Genomic DNA, 12,564 nt, shown 5'->3' with positions numbered 1-12,564 from the left:
TAATAAATTACATGTGACGGAGGGCGCGCGACACGGTGCAGCGCGACGCGGCGCGTCGTATCGCGTCGCCGCCGTGCCGTGCCGAGTCGCGCGTCACTCGCGAACGAACACTTAAAACGATAATTGCACCTATCGACTCACTCGTATTCACTGAACGAACTTCAACCCGATTCGCGTCACACTCGTCTCCAACGCTTATCATAGATTTACAGTAGCGACGACTTTACATTAGTCCACACCGCGATGATTCCTACTGTTAGGTAGGCGCGTATGAACATTGTTAATTTATATCTATAAATAAATTCGAGAAATCGTCCGTCACGCTAGCGAGGCGCTTCGCGGGTCGCGGCCCGCCGTACTTACCGGCGGCGCGATGCGGCGCGGTGCGGTGCGGCGCGGCGCGGAGCGAGGCGGCGCTCACAGCTCGGTCCCGCGGGCTGGCGGCGCGGCTAGTGCGGCTCCGCGTAGTACGGCCGCGGCGGCGCCCACGGGGCGAACTGTTAGTGCGCAGCGAGCGTATGCGCGCTGGGCGCTAGCCCGTGCTGCGCGTGTCCACCATGCGCCCCGTGCCCGCCATGCGCGCCGTGTCCCCCGTGGCCACCGTGCGAGCCGTGCCCTCCGTGCCCTCCGTGTCCGCCGTGCGCCCCGTGCGGTGGCGACAACGCGGGCGAGTGCGCGTGGAGTGGCGGCGAGCCGTGCACATCATGCGAGTAGTGCCCGTGCCCCATGCCGTCCAGCATCTCGCCGCCGAGCGTGTTGGGGGGCGTCATCCGTTTCTCTTTCTGTCGTCGATTGCAAAACCACACGCGCACTACCTCCTTCTCGAGCTGTAAGCTGTCCGCGAGCGTCGTTATCTCCTGGGCCGATGGCTTCGGCTGCTTGTGGAAGTGCTGTTCGAGGGCGCCTTTCACGGACACTTCAATAGACGTACGCTTCTTTCTTTTTCTGCCTTGTGCCGCTATTTTATCGATACTGGTCGGACTTCCGGTGGTGGAGTCCGCCTCCTCCAACCATTTCTGCAGAAGCGGCTTCAATTTACACATATTTTTGAAACTGAGTTGTAGCGCCTCGAATCGGCAAATAGTCGTTTGTGAGAAAACGTTTCCGTAAAGGGTGCCGAGCGCGAGGCCGACATCGGCCTGCGTGAAGCCGAGCTTGATGCGTCTCTGCTTAAACTGCTTGGCGAAGGCCTCGAGGTCGTCGCTGGTGGGCGTGTCCTCCTCCGGCTGGTCGCGCTCAAGACCGGGATGGTGATGCAGTGGGTGCGGGCTGGGCTGCACATCGCGCAGCATGTGGTGCTGGTGCATGGGCACCGCGTAGCCGCCATGCAGGGCGACGGGCGAGCCGGCGCCGTAGTGCGCGGTGACGACGGGCGCGTGCCAGCCGTGGCTGTGCTGCAGGTGGCGGTGGTCGTGCGGCGCAGGCGGAGGTTTCACGTCCGGCTGATGCGCGTGCGCGTGGTGCTGGTGCACGGCCCAAGGGTCTGCCGGCGGGAGCGACGCCCAAGGGTTGAGGACAGGCGCGCCCGGCGAGGGCGAGCCGCCCGCCTGCAGATGGTGCTGGTATTTCATGTCGGCGGGCTCGGCACTGCGCGGCGACGCAGCATGGTACCCTCCCAGGGTGCCGAGATCCAGCTCGCCCGGCATGTACGTGGTCGCCGCCATGGCGCCGTACCTAAGATCCACGGTGGACGGCGTCTTGCCGGCTCGAAGGCTCTTGAGCCTTCACCTGGCGCACTCAGTCGCGAAAAAAAGCGCGGATGTCGCGCGGCGTTGCGGTAGCGGCGGGGGCCACCTCACATCACCGAATAAAACAACGAGCGACATGCGCGTGCATGCGCGACGGCAGCACGGAGCGGACTGAGCCGACGGCGCGGCGCGGCGCGGCGCGCGCCGGCGCCGGAGAGGGGCGGCCCCGCCCACTGGCCGCCGCCCGCCGACCCCGCGCCCCCCGCCGCGCGCGCCCCCCGCCGCCCCACACGAGCCCCCACACCGCCCTCCTCCTACACCTATTATTAACACCTGATTATTTACAAACATTTTTTTAAGTATTACTAACGCCACTCAGCGCTTACACTAAAATAAGGAATGTAACAAGTAAAACACACCTGTTTTATTTTTTTCAGATGACGTCAAGTATTTTTGCTAAAGTTAGCCTTGTTGCAACCCTTCAAGTATTCCGTGTGTACTGTATATGTTGGTTGTGCAAAGCAGGTCGCGGGTCGCGGGTGCGCGCGGCGGAGATGGCCGGCTCTGCTCGTCGCCGCACTTTATTGTTTGTTTATATTTTTATGCAATTATATTGTAATTATGATAAATATATTTAAATAAATTCATTAGACGTGTAGCGTCGTGTTACGTGTTATTACGTCGCAATGGCGACGCTCGACATATTAATTATGTCAATAAGTAGGATTTTCAATAGAGAAAAACTTAAGAAGTCAGGATAGCAACAGCCACGCGCTTTTTACCTATTGTTTAAAAAACTTCCCACATATTAAAATATTGAGTTCTGTGTTTCTACGGTCTTATTTAGTGGATAATCTTATAAAATGCTTGCTCTATTTACGAGTACAATATTTTACCTTATAGGTCATCAGCTTGTCGCGCCATATTGTGGCGCAAAGCTTTAATAACGATATCACATTTAATCTCCTAAAATGTGTGTTAAATAAAATAAATACCTATTGTATTTTATGTTATTGTAAAATAATTTCTTAGTTTTTTTCTATTATAATAATTAACTAATTACTTTTTTTATAAAATTTAAATTACGATATTTTAAGAATTATTTAATAGCAAACTGCAATAAATATTGTAGTTAGGTAACCGAAAGCCCACATTGACGCTTTAACAAGACATTTCGTAACATGTATTTAATACAAACAGATAACAAATTATTTAAAACACAACACATTATTTAAAATAAAAAATAAAGCAATTCTTACATTTTTTAAACTATTTAATTAATATAAACTAGGATTTAAATTAACCAAAATAAGATTTCTAAATTACTTCAGATTTAGAATTATAATTTATTGTTTTTTAAAAGATAATTATAAGAAATTAAAAATTATATTAAAATAACAGCATATAAAGTAAAACATAAGCCGTTATAAAACCATAATCTTAATATGAATAAATAATCTTAAATTTTACTCAATTTGTTATCTTTCTGTTCACATCCTGCACTCTACATTGTATGGAAAGTAATTTAATTTTGTAAATTATAAAACAGTTATTATAAGAAATACCTAACTAATTAAAATAAAATGTAAATTTTATTTTCTTATAAGAAGTTGAGACTTCGTTTGTTTTTTTTTCTTTTGTTTATTTAAGTAATCGCTTAAATGTTTTTCAAAAAATAATAACTGTTTATATTTTATAACATTTGGCTAGTTCAAGAATCGTAACGACAAAAAAATGTTTTATGTAGCCAGACGGTTTTATACGTTTTTTTTTCTTTTCTTCAACTAATATTGAATTAACTTTTATATATGAAGACAAGAAATAATATTAACGTTATAAAATTTCTAACTTTTGTGAAAACTGCTCCGCTAACACCGATTTCGCCAAGACGACACGTAGAGATGAAAAATGTTACATGCAGCGCCATCTAGTAGTGAGTAGTGAAAATATAGGGATATATTTATGCATAAGTTTAAAAGTTGATTGTTAATTTATTTTCGACTTTAAATATTATAAAATTTATTATTTTTAAAATATCAGTTGTATAGTCTGTTAAGATTATTTTGGCAGTTTTAAAACAAATTTATTAGGTACTTAGTATTTTTTTTAATATTTATTTGTTATAGAGTTTGCCCTACAAAATATATTTCATACAATATTTTAAAAAAAATCCTTCGATTAGTTGAAATAAATTAACATATAAACATCAGTAATCTGTTTTATTAATTATTTAATTACCATCACAATTGAGTAAGTGTAATAACGCTATCTAGCGCCACGTAGCGCCACTACGAACTCACCCCCAGTCATGAAAGTTTCCGACCAGTTGTAACCCACGTGAGAAACAACGCTTTAATTTCTTAAAGTTTTATTTATGATCTGGCAAAATTAAGATTAGTAAATAGGCAAATTTTGTAGAATAAACCGCGATATGAAAAATGTCTGAAGGAAAAAAAATACGATTTATTATCAAATTTATATCAAATACCAAGTTGTCTTTAAATCCAAAAAGCGTAAGAACAACACAATAGCACTTTCAGAATCGATCTAAAAAGATAGATAGATAGATAAAGCCTTTATTCTCTGACAATACACTTTACAATATTTAAAACTTATTTTCTAAGAATACTATACACAATGTGTATGTGTATTAAAAGAAAAGTACATAAAGTGTATAACAATATTTGGACAGTTTTAGTATTCTGCATCCAGTTGCAATAAGAGATGCAGATCCAAAAAGGAACAATACAAGTTAACTATGTATAGAGGCACCACATGTAACATGTCTCAAATATATTATAAAAATAATTAATGCTTCCTAATGTAATGATGCTTCGGTCAACTTAAATGTTATCTAATATCTTTCTGGAGGCAATTTAATTCTGTTATTTCACAAACTATCTTAAATAGAACAATCCAATAAGAAAAATTCAAGCAAGCATTTAAACATTATTTTAAGTAATTCTAAGTTATAGATAAGTTAAACAGCAAGTGTCTTAGAAAAAGGAAATGAATAGATAAAATTATTAAAAATTTAAACAACGAATCACGACAAATACAAAAGAAAAGTACGGAATACTTCGATAATATCAATTATTTGATTCTCTAGCGAACTCTACTCCACTCTTACTGGAACTCTCGCAATTGCGGACATTCAAGCGCACGCAACTACCGACGGACGATCTCCATAAGCGAAGAATTCAGGTAAGAGAGAAACCTCTATATTCGAGAAAAATTCGAGACTCTCGCTTGTCCATATTTGATTGTACTTAGTTTTATAAAGTACACAAAGGATGTTATTTGAAATACAATAAATTATAGGTAAGTGTGAAAGATGTTTTTGTAGCGAAGTATAATGTTGACCTTAGAGATCTCATACGATACGATTTTACTTACAAATTCGGGATTTGTAATATTCAATGACATGGGATGATAATGTCGGCTCACGTGCGCTCGCCGGTGACCAACGTCTCTTACTTATGCATTGTGGAAAATTTACCTTTGTAATTTTACATTGGAATCAAATATAATGTATCACATAACTGTTTAACTGCAGACGCAAACACATTTTGTTTAGTGACAAAGATCTTATTGGAATATTATAAAAGGTAAAAAGAAAATCCAGTATCTAACATATGTTTGTTGACGTATTAATCCTAATAGCTTTGTCAATTTACTACATAGCTTCAATAATTTCTAAACTAAAATCACATTTCCACTATGTAGAACTTACTTTACATTTTTCTAATAAGCAAAAAATTTAAACGAGAGGTGGATTTGTCACGGGACGGGACGGGTCTTCGTATAAATAAGGGTTTCTATATGTACCCATCTTAGTACATTTAAAATAGACAACGCATCTTTAACATTATAACTTGTAACAAATGTATATGAGGAGTGGTCACTACGCTATGTTGACGAAATCAGACGATCAGATTAACTAGTTTGCATCTTTCTATAAAAAAATTGTCAAATATGAGCGTCGGTGGCTCAGGGGTTAAGCATTTCACTTGCAATCTGCAGGTTCTGGGTTCGAATCCCGCCATGTGTTTTTCGATTTACATATGTACATTTATCCGACGTTCGTACGGTGAAGGAAAACATCGTAATGCAACCCGCACAAATGTGTGAATTCGCTTAAGAAAAAGACGGCGAGGAGGCTCGTCACCCGACACGTTCTATGTCCCGAAATGGCGATAAGTGGATTGCAAAGGTTCATTTGGCCACACCGAATGGAGGTCCGTGACCTCTGCCTACCCCTCTGGGTATTACAGGCGTAAGTTGTACGTGTCCTGCGACTGCTGTACAAAATGAAGTTCGTGTAGGTCCGTGTACAGCGTAGCTCTGGGTAATATCGGAGGTGGATCGAGATGGTATCTCCTAATCGATTTGCAGCGCTTCGCCGCGACTCTAATTGAAAATCTCTCTCGTTTCTGCAAAGAAATATTCGATATTATCCTACGGCGATATGTATAATCAACATTTCAATGTTTAAGGTATTGTGTATGTTTTTTTTTAACTTTGTCAATAATTCTTTGCTTTAGTTTATGAAATTTTTGTAACATTTTCCACTAATTTTAATAAAAAGATTATTATCACCGTGGTAGTAGAGCGCATAACCATATTTTCTATTTTTGCGTTCCTTGATAAATCTATACAGTCTTTTTTTACTTTCTGAGGACCAAAATAAAGGTAAGCAAATTATGGTAAAACAAAAAACATGTAAAGGTAACATTAACAACTGTTGAAGCGCAGAATTGATTCCGGAGCGTTCGCGTATTGCCCGAGGCGAGCGCGGTTCTCGTACTCTTGTAATTGATTTCTGTTCAAATTAAATTTTATAAAAAGAACAACATCCAATACGATCGGATATCCTACGTAAAGGATAAAAAAAGTAATCGAACGGATACTTTTTTTAATTTAATAAAAATCATCATCGTCAACATTTCTGCTTACTCCTTTAGTTTAAGGCGTGATGGGATAATATGAATATAGACTTATCCTATTAAGGAATACATAATTTCTTATAAGAAATCATATGTTAGTAGAGTAATAATTCACTATTGCAAAATATAGTAGACGATAACAAGTTATGCCCATATATAGTCAAAGGAGTAACTTAAGGTTGGCGCCTTCCACATTCCTCTAATAACTTGAACATAGATAATTACCTCGGCTACGATTTGATATTGTTACCGATCGATTGTGAACTACGTTAGATTACAATCAAACTAGAGATAAACAATTAAATTGTAAATTTAAGATACTTCATAATTATCGTCGACTTAACAATAACATTTCTGACAGTTTGCCATAAATCTAGTCCGATAATAAAATACCGAAATTCATAGTCGATCGGTAACATATCTTTGTCGCTATAAATCTTAGCTTGTGATTACTTGTGTTAAAAATGATATGAAAAGCGCACGGTATTTCTGTTCTCAACTAACACCATAACCTTGCATCTATTAAAACTATCCAAGTAATAATAGGAAACTATTTCATCAGACAACAAAATTAATAGTGTTACAATGCAGATCACAAAATAACATAAAACTTAATAACAAGTAACGCAAGCAGAAAATATTTATACAACCACAGAACATATTTGACGTCATCGGAAAAAATATTAAAATTTAACCTGTAAAATATGTGCCAATTCTGAATTAATACGGATATCATATGCGAAGAATTGATTTGGTGGAAGAGGATATATCCTCTTTCTATGTGTCCCCTCCTCCGTCAATTAAAGGTAGGCAATGTATTTGCTTTATCCATGGGCTGCGGTCGCTTCGTAATTTCAGCGAATTCAGGTAGCCTCTTGCTTGTTTCCTAACTTACAATCTAAAAAAACATAGAACTCTGTCCAGTGATTTAGGAACATAGGAGATAAACATCATTGTTTGAATATTTATCTTACAGTAGTTTATTATAAAGTAATGAGAGAAGCATACTCACGTATACATGCTCAATGACCATGTTTTATCCGAGGATGGTTATCAAGAAACATGCTCGACCATGCTTCTACTCATAAAAGCATGCTCGAAGAACATGTGTAGTGTTCGTTGAAACTTTTCGAGCAATGAACGATTCGTTGTTGTGTTTGGTGGGCATAGCCTCCTACGTTTATTGTCGGAAACTCTTCACGATACATTTTTATAAATTGTACCACAGTGTTAAACATGAACGAAAGTTAATTAGCTACGCTATTATGGGCGTATGAACTTGTCATACTGAAATACTACATTATTCGTAACGCAGCAACAAATTATCATACAACTAAGCTACCGAACACTTTCGATTTCCATATAAGCATACTATTTTAATATTTCAGGCCGGTCTTGCAAATTATGACGCATTACGAATATAAAAATTAAAAAAAAAAACATTTTTAAATAACAAATAGATTTATTAAAAGTAACCGCCCATTGGTCAACATTCGAACATAACTCATAATGAAAGTTTTTTTTTTTGTATTTTTGATTAAAATTATGCATTCCAACATTATATAACGTCAATTTTAACTATATAAAAATTTTATGTTAATTCGTTCGTGCAATTTCTAAACAAATACTGTAAGAGTTGTCGAACGAAAGAAATTGTAAGTTAATCGAACTAATGTAACCTATATAAAACACTAATCTTTGGTTTCTGAGTTCAAAATCTCCGTAGTAAACATAGGTGACGACACCGGATATATATACGTGAGTGTTTTAGCCGTTCCTATATAAGTTAATGATAATGTCTCACGAAAGTTTGAATAATTTAGTAAACATATGGTCATCTCTGTCACTATCTTTGACACGATAAAGATAACAATATGATTTAAACGGGGATTTTGTCTCAGAAAACCAGGGACCAGGACAGTAGATAATAACATAAAATCTGTATCAATAAAAATTTATAAAAAAAATGCTATCCTTAACAGGATATTACAATAATTCCTGACTGACTCAAGTACAATACGAAGGTCAGAACAACAATTTCTAAATGTTGGAAGCACAACATCGAATAATAATCAAGTGGTTTGTCAGCACGTGCTTGAAGTAACGCTGACACGGTTACCTCGGCGATAACAAGCACAACTTACAGCATTTATTGACACCCGATGACAGATTTATGTATCAACGCAATGAATTACAAATCAAACCGAACTAAATACGATGCGATGTGAGTTATTGGAAAATATTATAATAACCTTCAATTTTAACTGTTAAGAGAATTTAAATTTAGCTTGAGAATTCATCACGTATTTTGTTACATGTTAAACTGCACATAAGTTTTTTTACCTCTGTTTTTCCAAAGAAAATATTTTGATATAAATTTATCTTTACTCTTTTCATACAGCATTGAAAACTGGTTTGGACAAAACGTATATCCAAAATAAATCTTATATATATAAAAGAAAGTCGTGTTAGTTACACTATTTATAACTCAAGATCGGTCGAACTGATTTAGCTGAAAATTGATGGGGAGATAGCTTAGAACTAGGAGACGGACATAGGAACTTTTTTATTTTGTGTGCATTTTTTTAATCCGCGCGGACGGAGTCGCGGGTAAAAGTTAGTAAGGTATATTTGACATAATATTAGAAAATCTGTATTGTTTGATATTCTTTTATTGTATCAGAGAATAAGATTAGGACATTATGAAGGTCATAATCTTGTAAAAATCGCATAGTAATTTTTTCACACTTGACAAGGTTTTAAAAACTTCCAATTAGCATTACATTTTCAATTAGAAGTGAGTCAATATCAATGTTAATCGAAGTCAAAACTATTTTTTTTAAGTTTTAATAAAGTTTTCTGCATTTGTAGCCACTTCATTACCTTCATTACAGTCATCAATTACTAAGCGAAGGTGTTAATTCCGAACATATTGCAGTAGTAATTTCAACGTCGACTGTCAAAAGATAAATGTTATACATTTCACAATGTCTTCTGCTGTTATATTGGATTGGTATAGATTTAAAAACAAGTCCGATTTATTTATATTATCTTTAGATCTTTGAAACAAAGTCATTTGTTTCGTATAGCGTTATGCTCTGCCTATGAATAGCTGTCACATTAAGAATCATTAAAGGTTATTATGTAAATAGTTCCATAATGTAGATAAATTTTTTTAAATCTACACTCAAGGATTTTCAATGATTATTACACGATTCTGAGTATTATAAAAATTAAGGCGCAAATTCATTAGTCGATAACTCAATGAAAATTGGTCGATGTAAAGCAAGCATCGTGCGGAGAATTTCTTGAGTAGGTACCTATAATGCGCAGTAAGGAAAAGGACTATTGCCCAAAGTATGCAGGCCCTTACGACTAATAAAAACAGTTGTATGCGCTATGGCATGCATGAAATGTCTCGCACCACGCATGCGGGCGCTGTCGCCTAATGAATCCGCGTCCTTACTAACTCCTTTTGTATAAGTCGCTAGGTTTGCTTTTAATAAATAAATGTACTACGTTAATTTCAAAGTTTTTGTTTAAGATCGATGCAAGAAAATAACTTCATACAACTAACTAAATTATCAAATAAACAAATTCTATTAAATTTCTTCATCCCGGCAGCTGTTTTCAACCGATGCATTAACTATTGATATTATTTTTATTTTAAACTTAATTGGACATTTTCTATTGAGTGAGGAGTCATCATTGGATCATTAATGAAACATGTTCTGCTATAAACGACAGAGTGGACAGGAATGCGTCGCCTGCGCTCCGCATTGGACTACTGTATCATTTTCTCATGCGAAATGAAGATCAATTTGAGCTAACACATTGAAAAATAAACTTTAACAACATTAGATAAGATTGAAATTTATGTGCAAGAGGTATAGTTGTGACTTTTTGGTAGTGAATAAAAGGTGCAGTTAACTTCATAAGAATATAATTAGTGGGTGGAGTTGAATCAAATAGTTGTAGCTGCCGGCTTGCGAACAAACAACTTGACGACGCGAGTCCTTCCTTTTGCAATCCAGTGTACGCTATTGTGTTAGTACTGGTTGAAAAAGCCTTGATTAATTAGCAGCCTTATTAATGTAGAAAAAGTTTTTTTTATATTAACTGAGATATGGTCACTTTCTTATGGTCGTTGTCTATTAACCACTTATTGATTTAAATCGGTGTTAACAAAATATACTGACACAATAATGGCAACGTTATTCTTCACTTAACCAACTTATTATATAGTATACGTCAGTAACTCTCGATTTTGCAAATTATTTAGATGGATCCTATGTATAAGAGCCAAAGTAACAAATTGATAGTTTTTACTTTTTAGCCGACTTCAAAAAAGAAGGAAGTTATCAATTCGACTGTATTTTTTATGTGTGTTACCGCGAAACTCCGCTCCTGGTGGTCCGATTTTATAAAAATTATTTTAATCGAAAGGAAGTGCTTGCAGATAGGTCCCATTTTTTTTTTTGTGTTAAAATCTACCTCTTAGTTAAATTAACAACATGCACTAAACAAAATACATATTAGTGTGTAAATGTCATTTTTTGCTGAAGATAAAGGGCTTATGCGGCCTCTTTTCCTATATGGTTGAAACATAATTTAACAAATCAAGTTGACAAAATCTTAATAGACTAATGGTTTAGGAACATACCAAGCGTGATGAAAAGTTTTTTTAGTAAAAAGTGAATTTTTCCATATATTGACTAACTTAAGATAAATAAAAGCTTCACCCAGCACAACTTATTAATAAATATATTTGTATCTGATTAAGCCAGAAACCTCTATGAGCGAGAAAAATATTTCCGTCCCTTGGACTCTCGCTTATCCAGGATCGATTGTAATATAATGTATTGGTCCTTCGATTTGTAAAATAAAATTTAAAATACTTTCTAAGTTGTACTTTTTAAGTTAAATAATTTGTCAGAAATATGTTCCAGACTATACTAACTTATATCAAGATTTCACGCAATGAAATGAGAGAACCTCAGTGGGTTGGAACTTTTTCGTCAGACCCGATTCATAGCAGTGGGTGGTCCGGACCGAAGTCCTGAGATGCCGCGGATTCCGGACGCCACGAACTAATTGCCCTTCTCATAATTACATAATCATCTTACATCCAACATACGACACGTATCAAATATTAATGTGTACCCGCGACATATTATGGTCGAGATAAAAAATAAGGAAAAGTCTGTACGACAGATATTTTTAAATTAATATCTAGTCATTTTTGATACACCGAGGTAATTGTTATGCACATTCTTATTTAAAACGCGAACTAAAATATTTTTTACATGCGTTTGAATGTATTAAGCCTTAAAGGTATTTGTGAAAAATATACTTGGAAATTATGATTGAAAAAATTAAGTTAATGTTGGTGTAAATTATTCCATAGTCGGGAAAACGCTATAGAAAGTTATTATAACTTATTCATAAACAATCTCAAGATAGCTCAAGTCATATTTTTTCCGATCAATAAATCGCCACAAATATAATTATAGCAATAAATCGCTCGATCAATTCTTCACCATTGAGTTTCAACAGATTCAAATTTATTAATCTATTCAGCAAAAAGCGCTGTCGATCGCTGACGTGCGAGGCGAGGTAAGAGGAAGGGATCCGATCGTCTGATCGCCGGGGAAATAATCGAACAATCTCGATCTCGTATCGTTTTATTGGAATCTATTTAAGAGTAATATATGTTCCGTTTTGTAGATCCGTTGTTTATGGTCGAAAGGCTGATTTAAATTTAATTTCAATAACATATAATACAAATTATTTAATATAGTTATTGGTTTTTACAAACTGAATTTATGAAATTATCAAAATGATCATCAAAACACACACAACTCACGCCTGTAAACCAGAACGGTAGGCAGAGATCACGGACCTACATTTGGTATGGCCAAATGAACCTT

At 37.0% G+C, this 12,564-nt stretch overlaps 1 protein-coding gene across 1 annotated transcript; it reads right to left on the bottom strand.

The window, feature by feature from the left end:
* Positions 1–485: 485 nt before the first annotated feature.
* On the bottom strand, positions 486–1,847 carry LOC123721064 (silk gland factor 3). Its single transcript, XM_045678320.1, has one exon. The coding sequence runs from the start codon at positions 1,662–1,664 to the stop codon at positions 501–503; it is 1,164 nt and encodes a 387-aa protein (XP_045534276.1). The 5' UTR covers positions 1,665–1,847; the 3' UTR covers positions 486–500.
* Positions 1,848–12,564: the final 10,717 nt, after the last annotated feature.

This window comes from Papilio machaon, chromosome 6 (genome assembly GCF_912999745.1).
Source record: "Papilio machaon chromosome 6, ilPapMach1.1, whole genome shotgun sequence".
NCBI classification, from domain to species: domain Eukaryota; kingdom Metazoa; phylum Arthropoda; class Insecta; order Lepidoptera; family Papilionidae; genus Papilio; species Papilio machaon.
The sequence above is the reverse complement of the archived record's forward strand: the minus strand, read 5'-3'. Positions and strand labels throughout refer to the sequence as shown.